Raw genomic sequence first — 25,485 nt, 5'->3', positions numbered from 1 at the left:
GCTCACACAGGCACAGTCCCGACTCAATGCCGGTCCGTTGGGCCCGTCCAAAAGGAGGACAGTGTCTTAACAGAATGAGCCATCCAAAAACACTCACAAACCGTTTAGGGGTGAGAAAGAAAAGGAAAGTGGTTTTACACTCAAATCAATGTCAGAGCACTTAGATTCTGCCACAGACACGATTCATTCCAAATCAATTCGTTTCTTATTAAATGCAACCGAATGTAAATGTTCGCAAGCTACTGTCTTTCTCCAATACAATGAGTGACCCTGACTAAAAACAGAAAAGCCTGTTAATTGCACAAAATGGTTGAAAAAGTATCTTGGATAAATTCCTTATTTCCTTTCTGGCCACTACTGTTGTGGAGCTGTGATATGAACCATACTTTGAACAATGAGCGAAAGATACAGATTAAAGATAAAAAGAGCTCACTTCATCAGTACATTTCCCCATTTGTCAGACCGTGGGTGAAATTAACTTCCCATTTGCATCCGTCGAGTTAACAAATATCCTTAACATTGTCCCAGGGAAAGATAAGGCCAGCACCTTCGGGTATCAATACAAATTATTATATAATATACTATCACTCTCCAGACACTGAAATTCCCCATCTAAATTCAGAAAGTACAATGTTCATATTAGTGACTCACACGGGGGATAATCCCATACATGACTGACTGAAATGATCGGAGTATCCTATATCCTACAGCTGGCTCTCAGCAGATACATGAGAAAGTGTGTGTGTGTGTGTGTGCGTGTGCGTGTGTGTGTGTGTGCGTGTTCCTTGGTGTGTGCGTGTGTGTGTATTCATGTGTGTGCCTGTGTATGTGCCTGTATGTGCACACAAGGAGAAAAAACAGCAGCTAACACTTTGTTTTTAACACTGGTGTCCAGCAAAATTGTGGATCTTGTTGCAGTCATCGTGTACCACCATGAGGCTAACATGTCCGCTGGATGTGCAGGCACAGTATGAATGATCACTACCGCAAATTAGGCCGTATGGCAAGAGAGGAGTAGGCCCAAAGTAATTCCCTGGGATTAGCTGCGTCCCAGGTAAGGCAAGACTGTGGTTGATTATCAATAATCAAATGGCATCTAAAATGAAAGATTTAGACAGATACCAATGCTATATTCATCAGCTACGGGCTGATTTGTGGAAGGGTTATCCACAGCAGGATAAGTGCATGAGTTACCCACAAATCTCTACACGCTGCTGAACTCCAGTACAGGAGTGTGGCGCTCTATTCCCAGCAAGTACGCCACTGCAAAAGACACAATAATTCTGCAGTAAAAATTGCTGCAGTACAGAATCATGAATTTCTTTAAGACTGACCTTTGTCTCTTTCTATCCTGTCGATCTCTCTCACGCACTCCACTGTTTCCCCCTCATGTGCTTGCTTTCTCTCTCTCTCTACTTCAACATCCCTCTATATCTCTCTCTTTGTTTGCCCACAAAAAAATATGTTTTCATATGCAAAAATCCCCCAAATCTTAGTGTTACATAATCAGTCACAGGCAGTATCTATGTTTTCGTGTTTTTGCCTTAATCCCAACAAAAGCTAGTGGCGAAGCAGCGATAAGTCGAGAGAAAATAATTTTGCAGGGCCCTGGAGCTAGTCGACAACCCAAATCAGAAGACTTGAGCAAAGGCAGGGGGAGCTTCGCACAAAGAGAGCCTTCTCTACCCTGGAAGCCCTGCGTTTGGAATGCGGCGGAAAGTTAAGGAGCTGTTGCCGATTCTCGCAGTGTCTTCCGGAAAACTGACAGCAACAGGGATGTGGAACTAATGAGGACTCCTACAACATGTAAGGGAGCCTCTGTTCCTGGCACACATTCGGCCTCCCGAACATCTCATGCTCCGCGCGCCGAAACAAAACGTCTCCGCAACACATGACCCGCTGAATGGGCCTCGTTAAATCTACAGGTTTCCGTGTCTGCTCTCCCCCCCCTCCCCCCCCCACCCGCCTCCTGTCTTTCAAAAAGCGACCGCGCGATCAAAAGGATGAGATAGCCTACGTCGTTCGTTTTTATCTGCGTACCGTGACTGTATAAAAAATAAAAAAAGCAATTACGCACACGCTCTGCTAATTAATTTTAGCTGCCTTTTCCGGCTGCTTGATTGACACGGGGAAAACGTTACCTCCGAGATAACAACACCCCAAGAAGCACAGCACAGGTCCTTCTCCAGAGCTACAGACCGATTCAAAGGAGTGGTATAAAAAAACACTCTACCGGCCGCCAGCTTATGTATTATGTACATAGTTAGTGCCACTTAGCCGGGAAGAGTGAACACCAATGCCTCTAATTACAGCGAGCTGAAGGTATAATGTATTCTCTACCAGGGAGGGAGGTACGGTAGCCCCTCCTAAGATGAGAATAAGAAAGTAGAGGCGCTGGGATATTTTGGGGTATTTCTTGATAGTTACCAAAATGGCCTCCTGCGTGCCAAAGGAAGGAGAGGGCTGAGACAGCTTCCCTCCCGCCGGGGCTTCAGCTCTGGTCCCACGCACTGGACAGGGCCCAAGAGTGCCAGTAGGACATCACTCTTTGTGCATTTCAGCGCACAAAGTGAAGGCAGTACAGTTGCACGCAAGCAGGCAGCAATTTGCGCCCTCTTTTAATTACGACTGAACAACTGCACCCAAGGGCACCGTCGTCAGGTTACCCAGCGATCAATAGACTAATGTCTACTAATGTGGGCATCCACAAAGGATAACGCACATAACAAAGTATGTTTGAAAAATGTGTGTGTGTTTGTGTACGAGTGTGTGTGTGTGCGTGTACGTGTGCTTAGACGACAACCCAAATATCTCATTTGCAGGTGAATGCAGGAAATACGGGTAAATGCCGGTAAATTGCCTCTCGGGCTGTTATGAATGGCAGACAAGGTAGTATATAGAGAGTTATATTCATGGAAGAGTAAAATTTTACAAAGTCTAAATGGCTTACATAAGTGCACACACAGCACAAGAGTGAGCAACTCTCTGAAACCACTCTCCGCTAACAGTTATCTACCCCCCATCCAACACACATATGGCACTGCACACAAATTAACTGACTTGCTCTCTCAGACACACTCTCTCTCACACACACAGACACTCTCTCCCTCTCTCTCTCTCACACACACACACACAGACACTCTCTCTCTATATCTCTCTCTCTCTCACACACACACACACACAGACACTCTCTCTCTCACACACACACACACAGGCACTCTCTCTATATCACACACACACATACACACACTCTCTCTCCATCACACACACACACACACACACACAGAGGCACGCACACATACTCTCTCTCTCACACACACATACAGACACAGTGACATACACACACTCTCTCTCACATACAGACACTCTCTCTCTCACACAAACATGCACAGACACACAATCTCTCTCTCTCTCTCTCTCTCTCACACACGCACAGACACACTCTCTCTCTCTCACACACACTCACACAGACACACTCACATACACACTCTCTCTCACACACACTCACACAGACACACTCGCATACACACTCTCTCTCTCACTCACACACACTCACACAGACACACTCTCTCACACACACTCACACAGACACACTCTCTCTCACACACACACACACACACACACACACACAGACACACTCTCTCTCTCTCTCTCTCTCTCTCTCTCTCTCTCTCAGAGTCAAGTTGGGATCAGTGTGATCTTCCCGTCCGGAGCACGGCGGAACTGGGCCCGCCCACCGCGCGCTGAGCGCAGGGCCCCTTCTCCCTGCCGCTCCGTCACACAAAGCCCCTGTTTACCGCCGCCAGAGAAGAGCACTCCAGCAACAAGTGGAGAGCCTCCCCCCGGAGAGCAGCGCTGCAGCCCCCTCCAGCCAACGCCAACGCCGATGGTCACCGGAGATCTGCAGCAGACCCCACACAAGACACCGACAGACCAAGCACAGCGGAACCGCCTATGGGCACCAGAGATCTGCAGCAGACCCCACACAAGACACCGACAGACCAAGCACAGCGGAACCGCCGATGGTCACCGGAGATCTGCAGCAGACCCCACACAGGACACCGACAGACCAAGCACAGCGGAACCGCCGATGGTCACCGGAGATCTGCAGCAGACCCCACACAAGACACCGACAGACCAAGCACAGCGGAACCGCCGATGGTCACCGGAGATCTGCAGCAGACCCCACACAGGACACCGACAGACCAAGCACAGCGGAACCGCCTATGGTCACCGGAGATCTGCAGCAGACCCCACACAAGACACCGACAGACCAAGCACAGCGGAACCGCCAATGGTCACCGGAGATCTGCAGCAGACCCCACACAGGACACCGACAGACCAAGCACAGCGGAACCGCCTATGGTCACCGGAGATCTGCAGCAGACCCCACACAGGACACCGACAGACCAAGCACAGCGGAACCGCCTATGGTCACCGGAGATCTGCAGCAGACCCCACACAAGACACCGACAGACCAAGCACAGCGGAACCGCCGATGGTCACCGGAGATCTGCAGCAGACCCCACACAGGACACCGACAGACCAAGCACAGCGGAACCGCCGATGGTCACCGGAGATCTGCAGCAGACCCCACACAAGACACCGACAGACCAAGCACAGCGGAACCGCCGATGGTCACCGGAGATCTGCAGCAGACCCCACACAGGACACCGACAGACCAAGCACAGCGGAACCGCCGATGGTCACCGGAGATCTGCAGCAGACCCCACACAAGACACCGACAGACCAAGCATGCCGGAAATCAATGGACCCCACACCACACGCACACACACACACACAAACAGAGCCACGTCCAAACACATATTCGTAATGTATGCACACAGAGCACACAAATCCACATACACAGAGTATATACTGTATACACACTGAATAGCCAGGCTATTATGCATGGGAGACAAGGTAGTGGAGGGATGGGTATAGTCATGGAAGACTAAAATATCTTTAACAAAGCCTAAATGGCTTACATAAGTACACATACAGCACAGGACCAGAGCCAGCAGAGCAACTGTCTGAAACCACTCTCCACTAATCTACCCCCATCCAGCACACGCACACACACAGCACTGCACATAAACGCACTGGCTCTCTTAAACACACACTCCTGCCCTGGGACTGCAGATGGAAATTAGCTAGATGCTAGAAATCTGGTGCAAAGCATCTCCTCTCATTAATTGAGATTAATGGTTTTTGTATATGGCTGCCAAATAAACTATGAACAAACAGACCATACAAAATGTCCATATACACACATATGTGCTACATGTATGCAAATTACGTAAGCACAGTACTGTGTCTGTACCTGACAGCCCACTGTCCACCCTGCATTCCCCCAACCAAGGCCCACTGGCTTATTTTTTGTCTGATCCAGAAGGGCTGAATCAAACTGACATTTTAATCCTGTATGAGTATTCAATGGAAAAGAAAGGCACTTGATCCAAAGTTAACATTTATGGTAGTCATGATGAAAATGTTCTCCCACTTTCAGGCAATTATGATGTGGACATAGCAAATAGTAACTTAAAAATAGCTTTGTCAAAATATATTAATACATATTTGTGCACAACAGCTGACACATTAAAGCAGGCAATTGCCGAAGATTGCCCCATACCCAAACCCAATATGTAATGCCTAATTAGCCATGGTAATACAAAAATGTATTGTGAAAATGTTGAGACTGAGGGGAAATTGTTGAAGTGGAGAAAAACTGCAATCTTTTCCTCAAACTATTTGGGCGGGGTGATACTGGCTGTTTTTTGTTTTGTTTTTTGTCAGGAGTTGCTCCGTTCTCTGTCTACAGTGCAATTATAGCGTGAATAAGTGATGTCGCCGCCAGACACTAACCTCGCTCCATCAGCTGTCAATAACCCACAAAGATCACTTGTTTTATATCGCGCAGCTCGAAGTCGAACGAACTTTAATGCGGAAATTGTTTGCGCATTTTACACGTTGTAACGTAGGCCTAGTATTTCAATACATCATTTTTTTTTAATCTTCTTTTAAATTTGTGCGAGCAGACTATGCTGTCATTATGTCACGTCTCATGAGACAGTGAACGCAAATAATGTTAATGCAAAAACTCTAGCCTATTTTATTTGATCATGCGTGGTTTAGTGCATTCCACAGGTATTGCATGCTGTCAACAATCCGTGGTGATTTAAAATAAATAATACATAATTCTGACCGTAAAACTACTATAATGCTAACCACACCAAGAATCTCCGCGCAAAGGGCAGGGGAACCAGTTTATCCGAGCCACTTTCTCTGTAGTAATGCCGTTGGTCACGTGCAAACAGGTCAACAAAAGACAGGTGCATTTCGTGCAATTATTGTGCATGGTCTTACAATATTAGAGGGTACGGGACAAATGTCCAAACTATCAAGCAGGCTGTCTAAACTATCACATATTTTCACAAGGACAGAAGACAACAATGTATGATTGCCTACTAAAACACGTAGCCTACTGGAAGAATTTCAACAACTGCGTTTGTTTTGAAAGGCAGTGAGTCATGTGCAAAGATGTACGCGTAGTTCTGGGTAGCGCGGCGTTTCGGAAGCAGGCACCCTGGCCGTATAAGTTGGCTGTTGCATTTTTGGTGATTAAGAACTATTATGCAAAGGGTACAATGTAACAACTACTAAAGTCCGTTCACACAAACTGTCATGGTGTCCAGCGGATTATACACAGCAGGGAAATGCGATACATTTACTGAAATTAAAGGGACTGGTACTTACGCTGCTGTTTTCTCCGGTCCAGTGGACCATTGCCTGGTTATGAGTGGCATCCCCTTTGAGCACGAACGAGCTGCTGAGCAGAGAGACTTTGTCCTGGGACAGCGCTCTCCTGAAGCGCGCAACTCCCATACCACCCGGATCTCCATCATTATTAGTAAAGCTCCGTCTCAGCACTCTGCCGCCGCTACTGTCAAGCACAAGATCCCTGAAGCTCCGTTCTGAAATGCCGCTGTCACATTGCGCCGGTCCCAGCAATGACATCCAAACTGGAACCAAAATCAACACCAGGTACAGGTGCGTGGAAATGGTTCCTTTCGGAAACCGAGGTGTGCCGCTTTGCGCCATGCTAGCGCGTTTATCTGATGCTGCCAGCGACTGCGATTGTGAGAGGAAGATAGATAGATAGATCTACTGTAAGCGGAGAAGGAGGGAGGGTTTGGAACCAGAGCGAGGGTATACATTGGAAACAACGTGGTCATGACCATCTCTGACAAAGAGGATGCCGTGAAAATACTGCTGCTGCCATCTAGCGGTGTACTGAGGTAGTGTCAGTATGTTTCTTTATTTCCGAGGAGTCCTGTGTTCAACAGCAACCCCGGCTCAGAGGTTAGATAACCGCCAATATCTCAGTGAACATTATCGTAAACGAAGGCCAGTAAAGCCAGTAGAATGCTATGGTACTTTGTGTATCTAAAATGTATATGTATATATTTTACTAAAGTGAGTTATTGACATTGCATGTATTCTATTTGGAATAATGAAATAGCGATAGCGTCATGAATTTACCAGTATTTTAAAACCAGTTTGGCGAAGCACGACATGCTGCACAGACTACAATCGGTTTGCAAATGGTGCAAACGAATCCCATTCCATTCATGTGGTGGGAGGATTTATTTAGTGGTCTGGGGAGCGGCCAGGGGTTAAAGTTTCGATTTAATCCCGCAACTTGTTATCATAAGTGCTCCTCCGCAGATCCAATTACAGCAAAGGAATTGCGCAGCAATGGGATTAACCATTGGAGCGGCAGGCATGGGCTTCAGTTTGGCTTGAGTCAGATCAAATCCCAAAAGGTCAAAATGCAAAACGAGCTGGAGATTGATTGGTCCCTCACACACAGCTGTGTGTGTGTGTGTGTGTGTGTGTGTGTGTGTGTGTGTGTGTGCGCGCGTGTGGTTGTGTGGGTCTTTGCTACAGGGTTCCAGTTTGTGATCATTAGGTGTTGTTAATGCACCCCCCCACTCACAAACACACACATGCATGCAGACACACACACACACACATGGGCACTGCCAATATGCTGTTGGATTTGCCCTGTTTGGTTGTTCTTGCCTGGTTTATTATTCCTATAGATGAGTGGAGTAGTCCAGGGACCGTATGACGGGGGTATGGGGGTTTCTGGGACTGTGGGCATGGGGGGGGACTATGGGTATGGGTGTGGTGGGACAGGGGTTGGGGGTGGAAATTCTGCTGAGCCTGGTCTGCTCTCAATACCTCCTCTGTCTGCTTTCCCAAACACTGTTTCAGACGAAGACAAAACGATAGCACATTTCTCATTAATATGTAAATAAAGTGGGTTGAGTTGGTGCATATTGTGCCTGTTGTCTGCTGACCTCTGTTGTCAGATGTGTGCTGCACGTAGTAAATGGGAGAAGGGGTGGGGGGTGGGGTGGGGGTTTGTAAATATTTGATACTTTTGCACGCGTTGAGGTATGAGCTGAGCTCCACGGCTGCTGAGCTGAATACAGATGTTGCGTTGCGCGCTGGTTTGTGGGTAGGCTGGCCGGCACTGACACAAAGGGGCTCGTCTGAAGCTAAACGGATTTGCCTCTCGCAGTGGCTGCGTTAATGAAGGCTCGGCGCTCCAGGGTCTGTGTTCTTTGTTGCTTCCAGTGCGATATGTGAGGGGAGCTCAGGTGTCCCTCTCTCCTTTCACCCTGTCCATCAACAGGGACCCCCAGAGCCCCTTCCCCCCCACCGCGCGCACGCCGACCACTGCCTCCGAGGACAAAAGCCTTTCTTCGAATAAATATTCCCTTTTAAAAAAGGGCTGTCCGGCTGAGCAGACCCGTAATTGAGTCTTAAAGAGCAGCGGGGCGCGTTGGACCGGACAGATAATCCCGATCGATAGCTGTCCCCCGCCTTTTCGCGTCGCTTGGTTCATGCGTCAGTGTTAGAAACCTGTCAGCGACACGCATTCTTAATGCTAATCGCACGGTTGCGTGCGTCTGATGTGTGAGTGGGACTCGGAAGGACACTTGGAATATCACGTTATCTGGGAGGGTTTGGGTCGATGGTTGACAAGAGGCGAGGAGGTGGGAAGGGGTTAGGGGGGCGAGAAGAGGATTTGGGAGGGGAGGGGGTATTTAGGGTAGGGGTGGGAGGAGGGGCTGGTACAGGCCTGCCAGGAATAATAACAGTAGAGTTTGCTTACAGTGTCGTGTTACAGCAAGGTCAGCGTTGATGATTGTACTTTGTTGTTCCGTGATTAATTGTTTTGGGAGTAGGATGTAACAAGCGGTAGGCTTGTGTTAAAAAAAAATCTATTTTTTTATTTATTTATTTGGCAGGCACAATACAAACATAGAGGTGACTTACATAACGTACATTCTCTCCACTATTTTAGGTATATACATTTTTGTTTGTTTTTTTTAGTTCCCCTACTTGCATTACCTTGCAGCAGATTACAGATCAAAAAAGGTGGTCTAAGCCACTCCCATGTGAAGTTCAAAATCCTTTATTCCATTATAGCCGTTTTTTTATTCAAGCATACATTCAGTGATCTGTTTATTAGGTACACCTGTACACCAGCTTGTTAATGCAAATGTTTAATTGGGCAATCATGTGGCAGCAACGAAATGCATAAAAGCATGCTGATGTGGTCAAGAGGTTCAGCTGTTTTTGAGACCAAATATCAGAATAGGGAAGAAATGTTATCTAAGTGACTTTGGCTGTGGAATGATTGTTGGTGCCAGACAGGGTGGTTTGAGTATCTCAGAAACTGCTGATCTTCTGGGATTTTCATGCACAACAGTCTCTAGAGTTTGCAGAGAATGGTGCGGAAAACAAAAAGCATTGAGTCAGCAGCAGTGCTGCGGGCAGAAATGCATTGTTAAGAGAGGTCGGAGGAGAAGGGCCGGACTGGTCAAAGCTCACAGGGAGGTGAGAGGAATGCAAATAAGCACACATTACAACAGTGGTATGCAGAAGAGCATTCTCTGAACACACAACGCATCATAAGTGGATAGGCTACATCAGCAGAAGGCCAATAGGTCTACAAAACTCAGTCTAACAAACGCCTAATAAAGTGCTCGCTGAGTGTATATTTACTAACACAGTTGCCAGTTTCTGCACACAGCTCAAGTGTAAATGAGTGAGTCACACCTTCAACCTTCGCATCACAGGTCCTAGTGTTAGCCATTTACACCTCACTCTTGCTCTGTTGTGGGTTCATCAGCAGGGCATAGTCCATGTACAGTCAAAGAGAGCTAAAACACGTGAAAAACAGTGACTTGGTGTGGATATCAAGGGGCCTGCCCCCTTCAAGTACAAATTCAAAGACTATGACGGATTGCGATAATTATGTCAGATTTAAATCACAGATTTAGATAATATAATATATTTTAGCATAATACGGTCAACACATCCTCACCCTCCCACCTGAAAAGAAACATTTACCTATATAACGCCAAGCATTTCGTATTATAGTGAGTGTGTTCGAAGGTGAAGGTGTCAGGAGCTCACCAGCTGCCTGTGCTTGGAGCATATTTTCAGGTTCTGGCCCTTCACGATGCCATCACTGCCCCTGACTGATTCATTCCCATTGTTATGCATTAATTTCAGTAACAGGCACCTTATCGCCCATTTACAGGGTTTCTGTTGGGACAGTTCAGGTGCGCAGCTGCGGTAATGAGGCAGCCGGAAACTCAGCCCGCGAGCCTAATAACTGCTTTACACAGACGACCAATCATCACACACCGCTCCGCTTTTCCCTCTGTCGGGCGGTAGCTGTCTCCTTCATGACCGTGACTGTCAATTATGAAATACACATCGGGGTAATTCGCTCCCTCTGTAACACCGCGGCTCAGCCCCCCAAAACAGTCTGCTGTCACGGTCTGTCTCACGAGATTAAAAAATCGCCGGCGTGATAACTCACCTCCTCTCGGAAAGAGGCTCTCGAGCCACGGCTAATCGGAAGGTGAGGTTCAGGGGCGCGTGCGAGAGGCGGCCTGGCGGGTTTCACCTTGAGCGCGAAAGATTGAGCTGTGAGTCGCGTGTGAGAGCGTGCTGTAGCGAACTGGGCTGTTTGAAATTAAGCGCTGGGTTGGTGAAGGGACGGGCAGGGTTTGTACAACTCTTTTCAGAGAAAGCTGTCCACCCAAACCCGTCTTGCAAAGCCCGCTGCGCTCCAGTAGCGCCCAACTCGCACACCTACTTAAGACGCTAACTGTGAAGGAGCCGTGTACACACATCGCTCCAAAATACTCCGTCTTAATCGTGATCGCGGCTGTCGCCCGCTGCTTTTCCAGAGGGCCAGGAAACCTGGCGAACCGGAGCATGTTCGCTATTTATCAACTAGCTCCGACTCCCGCTCTCACCCGACAAGCCCGCTCATCTCAGAAATAAATCTTTCATGTCCCGCAGCCTGGAATTGAAATAAGGTGCGGTCTGCCATTTCCTAATTAAAAAGTAAACCCCCGAGAACCGGTTAGCTTGTTCATCCTTCAAAAGAGAGTCCTCTTCCCAGTTCGACAATTCGGAAGGGAGGGAGGGGGAGAGAGAGAGAGAGGGGGAGGGTGGGGGGGCAGGTGGGGTGGAGGCAGTGGGGGAGGGGGGTAATATCTCAGTAGGCCAGTCTCACGGATGAGTCTGGTTGTCTGGGCCTGCAGGGAGCCTCTCCTCGAGTAGAGCAGAGCCGAGGGGCGGGATGTTGGTTTGGATCCATCTTGGCAGATGTGCCGATTCCCTTCCAGGTCCACTGGGATGAGAGAGAGCGGCACACGCGAGCGGCAGTCTGAGGGAAAGAGACACGGAGATGGATGCACCACGGGACCAGAGGGACTGACGAAGGACGGATTACCACTGAGTGCCAACAGCTTTGTGAGTTCAACAGAAAATAAAGTAAAATAAATCTCTCTCTCCGCCCCCCCCCCACTCTTCCCCCTCTCTCTTTCCCTCCCTGCTGTTCCATTCAAAGACACCCACCTCACCTTGCTGTGTTCATTCCTGGGATAGCGTGCCAGATAAGTTTAATCATATGGATTGCATCACCGATCAAATTTCCATAATGGTAAATCTGAAACAGGTTCAGGCTTCGGAGGGGGGGATGGCGTTGGCGTACTGCAACATTGCAATAAGTGTCCAGGTGTAGGAGATGGAGAAGAGGAGCTGGAGATGCACCGTTCAGCCCAAAGAATTGTTCTGCCCCTGACATTGCTACACCTATGGCACTGCTATACCTATACCACACAGCTCCTGACCTTGCTACATCCATAATATGGATGTAAAAAACGGTCTCAGCCATGACATTGCTCTGCCCGTGACAGTGCTGTCACCGTGAGAAGTGCATGATGAAGTGTTGTAGCGTTGTCCTCTGGCACAGGGGGGGAGGGGCTAGAGCTCCCTCTCCCCGTCACTACGTTCAGGACTCCAAAGTACAGTGAGCAGATTTTTACGAAAAAACCCCCCCCCAAAAAAAACAGCACAACTAAAATAACAATGACGGAATGCTAATGTTCTGTCTGCCCGGTATGCAGAAGACTGACCTCGTTGTTCCTCTTGCGTGGAGACACGGGCTTTGAAAAGGTCCCGGCACATGAATAATGAACGAAAAACTGTGCTCTTTTTCCACGAGAATTCATTAAATCTCTCCGCGAGATAAAATAAACACCGTGTCTTTCTAGGTCATTTAACACCTGTTACGAGCGCAGCCGGTCACAGTCAGTTTGCCACGTGGGTAATGTTCCGGAATTTTCCTTCTGAATCATCATCGTCGTCGACAGAAGCAGACGAACTGTATCCTGTGGGAGGTAAAGCAATGACAGCTATTCATAGATGCTCAGCCTTAGCCCGGATAATAAGCACAGAAACACAACAATCTTTACTTTAGTCGATACAAAGGAGTGAAAATGTAAAAAAAAAATAACAAAGAAGATATAAATCCCAGTGATTAAATTCAGTTAATGTTGCAGGATTCTGCAGTTTTTACGATTTGGTCTCAAGCAAGGAGGGGGGCATGGGGCTAAATGCAGCAGTTTTTTATTGCTGTGTTCCCTGTGTTTCCCACACTCTCAATTGCTTAATGCACTGCACTCACATATTAACCCTATGCCATCTGTAGCTGAAGCAGGCGTACTCTGATACACTCTGCAGGCTAGTGCCGACTCTAGATTGTAGTGCGGTTTAACAGTTAGGGAACTGGGCTTGTTACCAAAAAGTTGTAGGTTCACTCAGAAAGAAGGGTATACTGGAGGTAAATTTTTGTTCTTTGAGGAACAAATTTACCCTGAAGGGTACAATACATTTCTTTGGGTAATAATATGCACCTTTTACCTTCACCTTTTTAGGCACTTTTTTGTACCTTTTCCGAGAGCCAGACAGAGCACTGCCATTGTACCCTTGAGCAAGATGCTTAATTTACCATTAATTGCTTCTGTTTATATCAAGAAGTAAAATGTATACTATTTCGAAAAGGAGAACGCTATATGGAAGTCACTCAGGATAAGGCATTTAGCAGTCCCTCTGTGATGTGCCTGTAAATGAAACGAGGTGACAGAGTGCTACAGGAGAGCTAGCACACATGTATATCAGTCACTAATGGCAGCTGGTGCACTGGGATTAGCAAGAGAGACCTTATGCTGCAGCAGCCATTGGAGCCCTGGCTAAATCAGCTGAGTCACCATGCCCCGGTCATACCTGGCTGATCACATTGATTAGACTCAAACTAGCAATGACTGGGCTATAGGCCTCAGACTAGACTCAAACTAGTAAAGTTTGGGTTATAAATATCACACTAGACTCAAACTAGCAATAATGACTGGGCTATAGGTATCAGACTGGTCTCAAGGGGTAGTATTGAAAGGTCTGTGGCCTTGTGACACATTGCCATCCCCACACCCCCTTGTCCCATGGAGTGCTCTATCAGGCAGCACCAATGACAGCAGCTTATTGCACCTCCATACAAGCCGTCACCCCAAAGAGGCTCAACGTCGCACTCCGGCAGATAAAAGCCCGATGCCTTTCACAACTGTGGCTTTGCAGGAGCACAGAATGGGACAAAGACACAATTACAGGAGAGAGCAGATAATAAACACCGAGCATTTACCACACACAATATGGAAACAGCTTGTAGCTTAATGTACCAGTTAAAGATACACATTCAATAAAGCCAAAGCTTTATCAACAGAATTAATCCAAAGCAACAATGGACTGACGGCTTTAAGTGGTGACAATAGGGCCACAATCCAAGTCGCGAACGTAACTGAATGCATCCATTTCCAGGAACCCGATAATGAAACTCCCTCTTCAGACAGATAGCACCAACAAATCATCATGGACCTGCAGCTGTGTGTGCCAGTCATTTTTCTTTTGAAAGAAAATGGCTGCTCCACACATCATATTCATTGCAATGCAGCCCAGCATAACTTGCTGAGAATGATCGGTACAGCTAACACTTTAAAAGCATGTCTAATTAACCAGAATCTTAGTGGTTTATGTAATGGCTTAAGACTCACAGTTGTACAGCAGATTTATTCCTTGAGTCACTTGGTTGGAAAACTTAACTGAGTAAAAATATGATTAACTGTGGAAAAAAAAAAAGAATGTCAAATGCCATATACAGTATATAAGTATTTCCATTTTATATTTGTGTCAGCCCGTAATTATTGGACTGGCAGAGTGATCTGGGGCTTTTATTGTGTAGGACAGCCCTGCCTATATACATTATATGCAGCTTTAGTGACTGAGCTGCTAAAGATTCTGACAGCAGCGCTTTTAATGACGAGACATTACTCACAGAGTAGCAGTGCATCCACAGAAAGCCAAGGCTGAGGAACACGCCTCGTGTTTTATCTTTGATCCCCTCACAAGGATTAAAGCCCACACTATCTACTGACCCCGCTAGTTTCAAGCAAACAAAATAAGGATTATCCTGATTCTCAAAGACTAATACTATAATCTACCTTTTCTCCCTGAACATGAAAAGATACATCGATAAGACACCAAGCTTTATACCATTTTTTGTGTGTGCCTGTTATTGTTATAAGATCTCTCCGGCTACTTTGGTTTAGTCTGCACATTTCAAAGCACGCAGTCACACAAACACTGCATTTGCTCAACTGTAAGAGCTCTGCCTTCAGTTATGTATTATAGGTGTCCTTTCAAGAGCTTTTGTTTTGCTTCTTATAATGATAGAAATTACATACTGTAATTGTGTGAGCTTATAAGTACAGTATATAATTGTTTTGTTGGATTCCCAGGCTCTCCCGGCTTTCTGGTAAATACCGTACTTGTCATTAAGATGTTAGTATTCTTGAGTGTTTTCATCATTCAAGAAATGTAAGTGTCGCCCTCATTTTGTTCCATTGTAATTCAACAATGGAACAGGTGGTTGGTATCTGATGGAACTTGTGTTTTAAATGACGCTGCTCAAACCAGGAATGTGAGTGGACTGGCATTTTTGCGTGTGAAGATGTGAAATTAGAGCTTCGGATGCCGTGCATGCAGTAATAATGAAAGAGTGCCATGCAGAATCAGGGAGTCGGGAGGACATGGCAGCCTTTTTCTGTACCGTTTTCAGGGTATTTATTATTTGCTTTTTTCCCCCTAGGGCAGAATCATAAAATATGTGCAGGTAGTGCAGTGGGACCAGGGAGAGGCTTAAATCAGTTAGCTTAGTTTCATGATGCTACAAACCGTAATTTCAGTTTCAATTCCATGAAAAAGGGATGCCGGCAGGCAGGACTTGAATAGGACAATCAACTGAGCACAAGTACAAATGCAACCCAGAATGTCACATGCCACTCATAGCATTTGGTTTCCATTATCTGTGTGTCACACACACACACACACACACACACACACAGAAAAGTTGCATGTGTAAAGTTGCATATGTAATAAATGCTATGTTTGAATAGTAAACATTTGTTGTCGTACTTTGTGGTGTCAATTCATTGACAAGCTCTAATAAAATAACAATATCACAAATTCTCAAGCCAGTATATGAAACCAGTATTTTTAGAAATTGTTGTTTAAAAAAAAAACAACTGTTGAGTGAGTGGGCTAATATAGAACTAAAAAAAATCTTTCACCTCATCATATAAATCTGAATATTATGTCCAATCAGGCATTCTCAGTCTACCTATTCCAGCTGGATAAGTAGTTTATACCTCTTGCATAGTGACTGTGCAGCTCGGCTCAGCTGGACAGCAGAGTGAAAACCAGCAGGGATTATCTATAAATGTTAGTTTACTACACTCCTCCTATCTGCCAGAGGGCGCTGCAACATTGGGATGGGCCTCCCAAACATAATTGGCCATTCCAGAATTGAAGAAGAAATTGTCAGATTAAAATATTTTTTAAACAAAAATAGAGCCTTGGTGTCCTGTACAAGCTCACAATCTCGCCCACTCTTTCTGTTCCTCTCACAGGCAGCTGCAGTCAATCGGCTGCCCAATTATCTGCAGTCCCCCTCATAGAAAGAAGCTCTGTGTCGCACTAACTTTTAACTGAATTCACACGGTCCACAAATGGCTGGTATTTACTCCATTAGATACACAACACTGGATATTCAGGTGTTTACTTTGCTTGTTTGCCCAGCTAATCACTGTACACAAGGCTACATCGCTCCGCTGACCTTCAGGACTCAATATCAGTCGTGCCAGAGCTCAGGGGAAGGCTTTCAGTGGACCCTGGAGTACAGTGTATGGGTTCAGAAGAAGAGCCAGAGAATATAATGTATGTAGGAGTAACTCCCAATAGGTGAGATGCTGGGCGAATCTATTCTAACTGTATTGTCTATTGTAACTGCTTTCTTGTTGGCTGGTATTGGTGCGTAAGTAGTGAAATCTTGAGGAAGGGAACCCAGCTGCCACTGCCAGTGTTTCTCTGATTTTGTGTTCCCTCTCAGCCAACCATGAGAATCTGTCCACGGCTGTCATCTCATCAACATACGTTCTCCTCACAAACAGGACACCAGCTTGGTTAGTGATTTATCAGCAACGGAAAAGTTTTGGATCATTCTGAAGGGCTGTGCAAAAAAACTTTTTTTTAATGCAAATGAAATAAAATCATGTTTACTGAGCTGTATTGTTACACATTTGTCACTCCTAACGACTGTTCGGTTAACAGATGTTGTGATATGAAGAGAAGAAAACACCAAGTAAAAACAGTTGAAATCCAGTCTAAAAAACCTTTGATTTTGAAGTTGACTTTGTCTTTGCAGTTGTTGTGGGAGCATGGGTTGATTATATAGCTCCGGTAGAGCTACTGAGTGTGACCTCAGGTGGCAAGACTGTGTGCACCTCTTGTCTTTCTGTAAGGATGGTGCTTTTCTGGTTAAGGTTCAAAGCCATTGTGTCATGCACATATCTAAAACCCCTCCTTGAGGGGTTGTGCATTGTCACACAGTATTTGACAGATCAGAGCTAAGAGGAAAAAAACTAAGAGACCACAACACATTTTCGGTTTCACAGTTTATGGGTATGTGTCTGTGTAATATCTCACTTTTGATATTCTTTCATGAACCGTTTACCACATTTGATTTCAATTTAAAAAATATTGTCATTGAGAACATTGACTTTTCCGGAAATTAGGTCAAAATACCCGAACTAAACAGTGCTGTTATATTGTATCTACATTGAATAATGCAAGCTAAAGAAGTTTATACCCATAAATAATTAAGAAAAATTACAATGCCTTCACTTAGAAAGGGTTCAACGATCATGGAGTATCCCCAATTCCTCTTCAGAAAATATGGGGTGGTCTCTTAATTTTTTAAAGAGCTGTATATTTTTGTTTCATGTGAGGGCATGTCAAAATAGCTGAAATACTGTTATACTATGGTATAACTGTGGTAGTGATATACTGTGGTACCACTCTACTACTAGCAAAAATAAATTACAGACCATACAATTAGAAATATCAGGTTGTCACATGACCTTTTCTCAAACGATCATAAATATTGTTTGGGGATGTTTTTACCATCACTTTTGTTGATTTCCCAGGACACCAGGCCTCTGATCAGTGATTGGTCATTTCCGTCCTGCTTTGCTGAATATGTCGGCTGCAGAATAATGAAAGCTGTCACGCGATATACGTAAACGGAGGTATCGTATTTTCTACCGAAGATAGTGGCTCTCTGCTTACATGACAAAACAGCCTATCTTGACAGCCAGGTGTGCTTTACAGACCCTGTACAGACATTTCAGCAGTGTATGTGTCTCAGGGACTAAATTCCACCTCTGAAGGGCTAAAACCAAGCAGAATGCGAGACAATATTTCATCAATCTTCCCCACGGCTGATGGAAGTTGTGTTGGCGTCCAGGCAGAAGGAGAGTTGTGCAGTAAGTCATTGAGAAGAAAATTCCCTGAAGGTTTTAAGGCTTGTGGATGAAAAAAATAACTGCAGAGCCAAGCTTTCATGGTTTGTTAGCTTTTATGAGGAGAACTCACCCACTGTGAAAGTACCTGCTGACAATCCTTCCAAGTTATAAAACTTTCAATAGACACTTTTGGATGTATAACCTCCCTTCATCTATCAAAAACTAGAAATAAGAAAACATACCTTCTAGCTTTGAAATGTAAACAAAAACATAGTAGCTATTTACATTAAAATGATCTTTTAAGAAATCTTAAAGAATCTTAAAGGTTCTCCCAAAAACATTAACTGCAGAATTTACCCTGTGGCCTTTATCTGAATATTGCAGCATTTTGTGGAAAGTCATAATAGTAGGTATAGATATGAGTTTTTTTGGTCTGTTCATAAAATGTTAAATGGATTTGGCTTTTCTTGAATACAGGAGTGTGTAGTCCTTTTTGTTTTGTTGTTTCTGTATTACTGATACGCTGAAATACAATATGACAACCAGTTGTACAGAGCAATGATTAATGCTAGTGTCTTTTGGTAACTGATGGTCTTCACATTGTCCACCTCTGCTTGCTTTAAATTATCATTCAAACCATCCATCCATCCATCCATTATCTTAACCCGCTTATCCTGAACAGGGTCGCAGGGGGGCTGGAGCCTATCCCAGCATACATTGGGCGAAAGGCAGGAATACACCCTGGACAGGTCACCAGTCCATCGCAGGGCACACACACCATTCACTCACACACTCATACCTATGGGCAATTTAGACTCTCCAATCAGCCTAACCTGCATGTCTTTGGACTGTGGGAGGAAACCGGAGTACCCGGAGGAAACCCACGCAGACACGGGGAGAACATGCAAACTCCGCACAGAGAGGCCCCGGCCGACGGGGATTCGAACCCAGGACCTCCTTGCTGTGAGGCGGCAGTGCTACCCACTGCACCTCATTCAAACCAACAGGACATTTTACAGGTGTTGACTCTTTTGTATTGCAGGAAAACAGCAGAGAAAATTAACTAGCTTATTTGATCAATATAATTCCATTATTTTTCTGTTTCTTTGCCAACTGTGTGTTTTTGCATCATTAGTTCCTGCACAAGAAAGCTTACAAATGGTCTAGAGTTGATTCAAGGTGTGGAATTTGCATTTAGTCTTTTACTGTTGTTCTCAACCACAGTGTCCAAAGAATTCCCAATGGCAGTAAAGCAGGCTATAATGAGACTGAAAAATCAAAATTAATCAATCAGAGGCATATCCAAAACTGTGTGTTTGTGTGTGTGTGTGTGTGTGTGTGTGTGTGTGTGTGTGTGTGTGTGTGTGTGTGTGTGTGTGTGTGTGAAAATCAACAGTCTGATACATTGTTAAGAAGAAATAACTCACTGGTGAGCTCAGAAAGAGCAAACAACCTGGAAAACATCTGCACAGATCTGACCAAATGCCTCAAAAAGCCATTGAACAACACTTCACCACAGGGCAAGACAATGAGCCCAAATATAGGCTGCTGCAAAAGCAACCAATTAGCTTTTCAGGGCCAACAAGTGGACTTTTACTGGCTAACCATGTAGGTCATCTAACCTATATCCGGTTGAACATGTGAAGACAAGGCTAATGGCAAAAGCCCCTGAAACAAAGTACAGGCCGGGCAGAGTGTCACCAGGAAGAGACATCTGGCGATATGGGTCCTGGGTCACAGACAGTTTTTTTAATGTCAGGTTAATTTGTCCTGTTAGTATACTCATTGTTTGATTTAAAATCCAATGTTCTGGAGTTCCGTAAGAACAAGAACATTTGGGCCACTGTCCAAATAATTTCAGACCACACTATATGTAAGGCTGGCTTAACAAGGTTGGACACTGTTTTTCTGGCACCCCCTGTGTTCTGCCAACATAAGGATTTACAGTAGGCTGTGACTTTCCCTGACTGATTAAAAAAAAAACACTAACCACATCATTTGCAAGGCTCAGGCTTTGACTAGTAGACTAATGTAACAGCAATGATGATGATGACTGGTTCTGAGTTATATGACAGAAAAGTACTGGTTCAAATCAAGGCATTGCTCAGTCATAACGACCCTAGCAAGAACTGATAAAACAAAAAAAACAAATGTACATAATGATAAATTGTTACAATCATACTATTGTTAATAATAATCCTAATCATCACATCGCTGTCTTCCTTGTTCAACACTCTTTACGAGACTCTTTATGCAAAATCATCAGTATATAACCTTGGATTACAAAAAATGTCATCGGTCACGTGCACTGTTTCTGACCCCTAGATCTCAGACAAACTACGCGGAACTACTAGAGCGCGTTGTCTTTCGGCGCGTCACTGAACCTTCTCGTATTTCGCTCTTCGATTGGCTTATTGTACAACGTCGTTTCTACTTCTCCTTTGTGATTGGCTGTGTTCTTCGACCTGTACCACTCTGCTGCTGTGTCCCTATCCCACTTCTCATCAACGTGTGTGATGTGAACTCTGAGCAGATGAAAATGGCGAGTTGGTGTGTTCGAGCTCTGCGACAGAGCTACTCTGTAGTAGCATCCCCTGTTATGTTAAGGTAACACTACCGCTTAAAATAGTCACCAGTCTAAAGATCGCTGTCTGTCTGTTATGGCAAGTGGGAGCCTTTTTGGTGCTGAACTAACACTGCGTAGCTTCGCTGACTAGCTTGACGGTCATGGCTAATGTTTCGTAATTCAGCAACCCACCAGCTAACGTTAACGTTAGTTAGCGAAGATAGATAACTAACATCGAAGGTACGTTAGTTAGTTAGTTAGTTAGTTAGTTCCTATCTCAGTAGACTACCTAGCTACCATGTAGCTAATTTACAACAAAACCGAGATTGGCGCTGTGTGTTACTCATTTTATCCAGCTAACATTAGCTAAAAATATTTCCCTATGTTAGGTTGTACCATGTGAAATAAGCTTCGAAGCTAAATTAACGTGTCCCCAGCTAGCTAGCTAGATCATGTGTTACTCGTTAACTCCTTAACTGTCTATGTTTGAGTTGCTAACAAGTTGTGATGGTTTGGGTGACTTTAAAATGCTGTCTTTTTAACTAATGTTGACGATTGCGATAGGCAGTTGATTCTTTAGCATCTTCCCTTGACACGGCAAAAGACGCATTTTTTATCGTGGCAGATATAGGTCGCTCATTTGAATGACAAGCGCATGTTAGGCGAGCATGATGACACAACTTGAAACTTACTTGCTGAGACATCCATGCAGATGTCGCTACACCTTTATCTGACTCTGATGTTCGATCCAGTCCCATTCTCAGAGTATTTTTTGTATTTTTAATTTTTTCAACTGTTGTAGCAAAATAAAATGTATAATCTTATTTGCTGTTCGGCCTGGTTATTGCACGTCAGATTCACAATCTTGGCTCGACGGTATCCAACATCTATGACTCTTAAGTATGATTTTTCCTTCTGCGCAGGTCGTCTCCTCGGCTGCTCTGTACGGCGGCCCAGCAGAAGAGCAACGGCGCGAGCGCGGATGAGGAGAACGGCGGTCAGAAACCCGAACAGAACTCTGCGGAGAAGGCCCTGGCGGACGAGAAGGTGCAGCTTGAGGAGAAGCTAAAAGACGTTATGGTTAGTGCGATGACCTTGACGATGACGGGTTTAGAAACTGTCGCAATCTAGTACAACCAGCAGGGATTCTGGTTGGCCTCCCCAACGATTTATTCTTGCCATACTGTGGTCCATTAGTGCTCGTACAGCATCCAGGTTTCTTGAAGGTGTCAGTCAAGCCACAACCAGTGTCTTGAAGGTGTCAGTTAAGCCATCTTTGAGTATTGTAGCTGCTTGGAAGCTGACTGCTTGTGTTCTGTGCTAAATAATACACCAGAATGTACATGCTCAGAGTTCTGGTTTTCATACAGTGAAAAAAGTGCAACGAAGAATAATATTTGTTTATGGAATAACGCACTGGTGGTGTTCTTTGACTGCTAAGCTTTGTGTTGTTGGCTTCTCATTGCTGTTGTGTTTTTTTGTCACTAACAGGACAAGTACAAGCGGGCGCTTGCTGACACAGAGAACCTTAGACAGAGGAGTCAGAAGATGGTGGAAGATGCAAAAATATACGGTAGGTATGCTTTAGAAGAAGTGGACGTGGGTTGTAGCCAGGCTGAATGCCTTGTCTATGTGCATATGATGTGCAAGGAGCTATTTTGTATGTTTGTAGTTTCAAATTCCTACCTGTGTGCCATAATCAATACAAGAGACCCATGGCAGTTGGCATTCAACTATCCATTCAACTGACTGTTCTTTTGCTCAAGAACCAAGCCATTTAAATTTTATGAGTTGCTAATGATACCCCTTCTTGTTTTACATTATGACAGCCTCATTTCTGCTGGTTTGCCTCCGAATAATTGAAAGAACTTTTCTTTTTCTTTTCTTTTTTTTTACCTCTGACCAGGAATCCAGGGGTTCTGCAAAGATTTGCTGGAGGTGGCCGACATCCTGGAGAAGGCGACCGAGAGCGTGCCCAAAGAGGAGGTGTCCAAGGAGAACCCTCACCTGAAGAACCTGTACGACGGGCTGGTGATGACGGAAGTCCAGATGCAGAAGGTCTTCACCAAGCACGGCCTGGTCCGGCTCAACCCCGAGGGGCAGAAGTTCGACCCCTACGAACACGAGGCCCTCTTCCACGCCCCCGTGGAGGGCAAAGAACCGGGCACAGTCGCCATGGTCACCAAGGTGGGCTACAAGCTGCACGGCCGTACCCTCAGGCCAGCTCTGGTGGGCGTGGCGAAAGCTCCGTAGCGGATTGGCCCTGGTGACGGTGGCGGCGGTGACGGGTACAGCAGAACGAGCCGAAAAACGAAGGGACTCCAAACGGTGACACACGGCTCTGGACATCACACTACCTGGTTTAGTCTGCGTTTGTGAACGGAGTAAATGTGGTTGACGCCGTGGATCATTAAAACTTTTTTTTTTTCTTTTCTTGTCATTTCCATGTTGTTTTTAAACATCATCGGTCTCAGGTTTAGAGTTTTGTTTGCCCCCGGCGTGTCTCTGTAACTAAGCTGAATGTGAGCGCCACCCACCCCATTTCTGTTGACCTACCAGTTTCCGCTGTAGAAACTGTGAACCACAAGATTGAACGACGCCAGGGTCAGACTCCGTTCTCCCCGGGCTTTCATTGATCATCTGTCAATGTGATTCACCATAGTTCACCATACCTGTATACACGAGGTAAATTCAACTGTCACTGTTGGACTGTTAGAGTGCAGTGCGCAAAATGAAACATTTGTATCGGAGTATGTTGGTGGCTTTAAACCACTCTTGTAGACCTCAACAAACCAATGTCCTATTCACTGTACATGTAAGAACCGGCTAAAATTACCAGTGCCCTGTCGGTTTCTGTCTTCTTTCATCAAACTTTAAAATGAAAAGTGAGTGCGTTTTATGCATCATTCAGTATCCACAGAATTGCCTTTAATGGCATAATTGGTGTAAAGTTATTGCGGAAAAGTTAACATAGCTTCCTTATTCCCTTCTCATAGAATATGCAGTGTCTCAAGAGGGCTTTTTGTTAATTGACTCAAAATTTCAAATCTGAATGCCAAATAACCTTTTCTTCAGAACGCCTGAGGCAGAAAATTCACTTAAGCAGTGAAGCCCCAGCGGTTGGGACAGGACAGCACTGTAAACGTCACTGTGCACAGGAGAAAAATACCCCGCATGCTAACAAATCTAAATATTAGAAAGACAGTTCTAGAGAAAAAAAATCTTGTGCTTGTGAAGGCATTGTAGACATACCTTCATGGATCTAAAGGTGTGTGTTGCACACCAAATCCCACAACCCCAAGCATTTCACTCCTGGTTACAAGCTCAGTTACTTATTTCATTGGTAATTTTTGACAAAGCAATGAGGCACAGTTGCAGACTGCATGTGTTTTTTGGAGAAATGCTGTGATGTGATGAAAAACTGCTCCGTGGGACTGTTTAAGAGAGAGCGATTTGGTCGGAAATAAACTCCGGTTGATATCGCAAAGCAGCTGGAACCCTTCTTAATCTGGAAAATGCACTGAAGTACAAAGTGCTATTCTGGGTTTTACTTGGTGCTGTTATCCAGCTAATGGCTTTAATCCTGCTTTGTGATCCAGGCCCCGCAGCTCCAGGAATAGAGTTGTGTGCCCCTGCATGGAATTTACTCCAGTACAGGACAAGTGCTTCAGCATCTGCTCAGTCTCTAGTTCTATACTGTTGCAAATGCATCTTTAACGTAATTTCTTACAGCGTTTCCCACCCACAATTGAATAGCATCAGGTTGCCCACTGCATAGTTCAGTAAGAAAGTTTTTCCACAGGTATGTCGCAACAATGTTGTGTTCACTCGTGCGGTCTTTATGGCCAGATGCTGTCATCGGAAAGGTGGAACTGAAACAACCGTCTGACAGTATGCAGACATAACATTGCTCATAAATGACACGGCATCAAATGTGGTGTGATTTTGATATATGAAATATCAGTCACGGGGGACCCATTTGATTCAATGCTTTGATAAAGGCTGGTGTATTTGTGTTTGTGGCCACAACCTGTTTTTAAATGTCCGAACATTTGCATGCACGGCCAGCGAGAATCTAATCCCAACTACAGTGGCTCTGGTAGACCAGGATGAAAGCCTTTCTCTGAAGTAGGGCTGCCCAACCCTGTTCCTGGAGATCTACCATCCTGCGGGTTTTAATTTAATTTAATTCCACCATAATTTAGCACACCTAATTCTAGTTCGCAGCTAATTGAGATCTCTTGCTGCTGAATGGGGTATGTTAGGGTTGGAGTGAAAACCTACACTACAGGATGGTAAATCTCCAGGAACATGGTGGCCAGTGCTGCTATGAAGTTTGTAGCCGCCCCACTGCAGTCTCCTTGATCAACAAGGGGGAGGAAAGCACATTTAACACAACACAAACAGTACTTTTTTTTTGTTGTGAAAGGGCCAGTGTTCACTGGAGCGTTGTGACCCAACAATGTATGGGAAACCTTGACCAATAAAGGAGACCAGAGCTCTGCTGTACAAGGCTCGAGTCCCGTGTTGTTTATCATAGACCGCCCTGCAAACTGTCTGCAGTCTCACTGAACGTGTGGGTGTCAATGGGAGCTACGCTTTACCTCGCTAGTGCCCCCTTGAGGA

The 25,485-nt window shown here is 45.2% G+C and overlaps 2 protein-coding genes across 5 annotated transcripts in view; one reads left to right on the top strand and one right to left on the bottom strand.

Moving 5' to 3' along the window:
* The window catches only part of sorcs2 (sortilin-related VPS10 domain containing receptor 2), a 304,931-nt gene extending 283,288 nt beyond the window's left edge, over positions 1 to 21,643 (bottom strand). For 3 of the 4 annotated variants that reach the window (XM_061250794.1, XM_061250795.1, XM_061250797.1), the window contains exon 1: positions 6,757 to 7,116. In XM_061250794.1, the coding sequence (XP_061106778.1) occupies positions 6,757 to 7,101 (345 nt within the window). In that variant the 5' untranslated portion in view covers positions 7,102 to 7,116. Of the gene's footprint in view, positions 1 to 6,756; positions 7,117 to 21,551 lie in introns of those variants that run through there. The other variant, XM_061250798.1, reaches the window with a different exon arrangement.
* Positions 20,744 to 25,371, top strand: grpel1 (GrpE-like 1, mitochondrial). The gene is made up of 4 exons (XM_061250800.1): positions 20,744 to 20,900; positions 21,783 to 21,939; positions 22,351 to 22,432; positions 22,766 to 25,371. Exons 1-4 carry the CDS (start codon positions 20,827 to 20,829, stop codon positions 23,110 to 23,112), a joined length of 660 nt encoding a protein of 219 aa, XP_061106784.1. The 5' UTR covers positions 20,744 to 20,826; the 3' UTR covers positions 23,113 to 25,371.
* Positions 25,372 to 25,485: the final 114 nt, after the last annotated feature.

The sequence above is a fragment of the Conger conger genome, chromosome 8, assembly GCF_963514075.1.
Source record: "Conger conger chromosome 8, fConCon1.1, whole genome shotgun sequence".
NCBI lineage: Eukaryota > Metazoa > Chordata > Actinopteri > Anguilliformes > Congridae > Conger > Conger conger.
The sequence above is the reverse complement of the archived record's forward strand: the minus strand, read 5'-3'. Positions and strand labels throughout refer to the sequence as shown.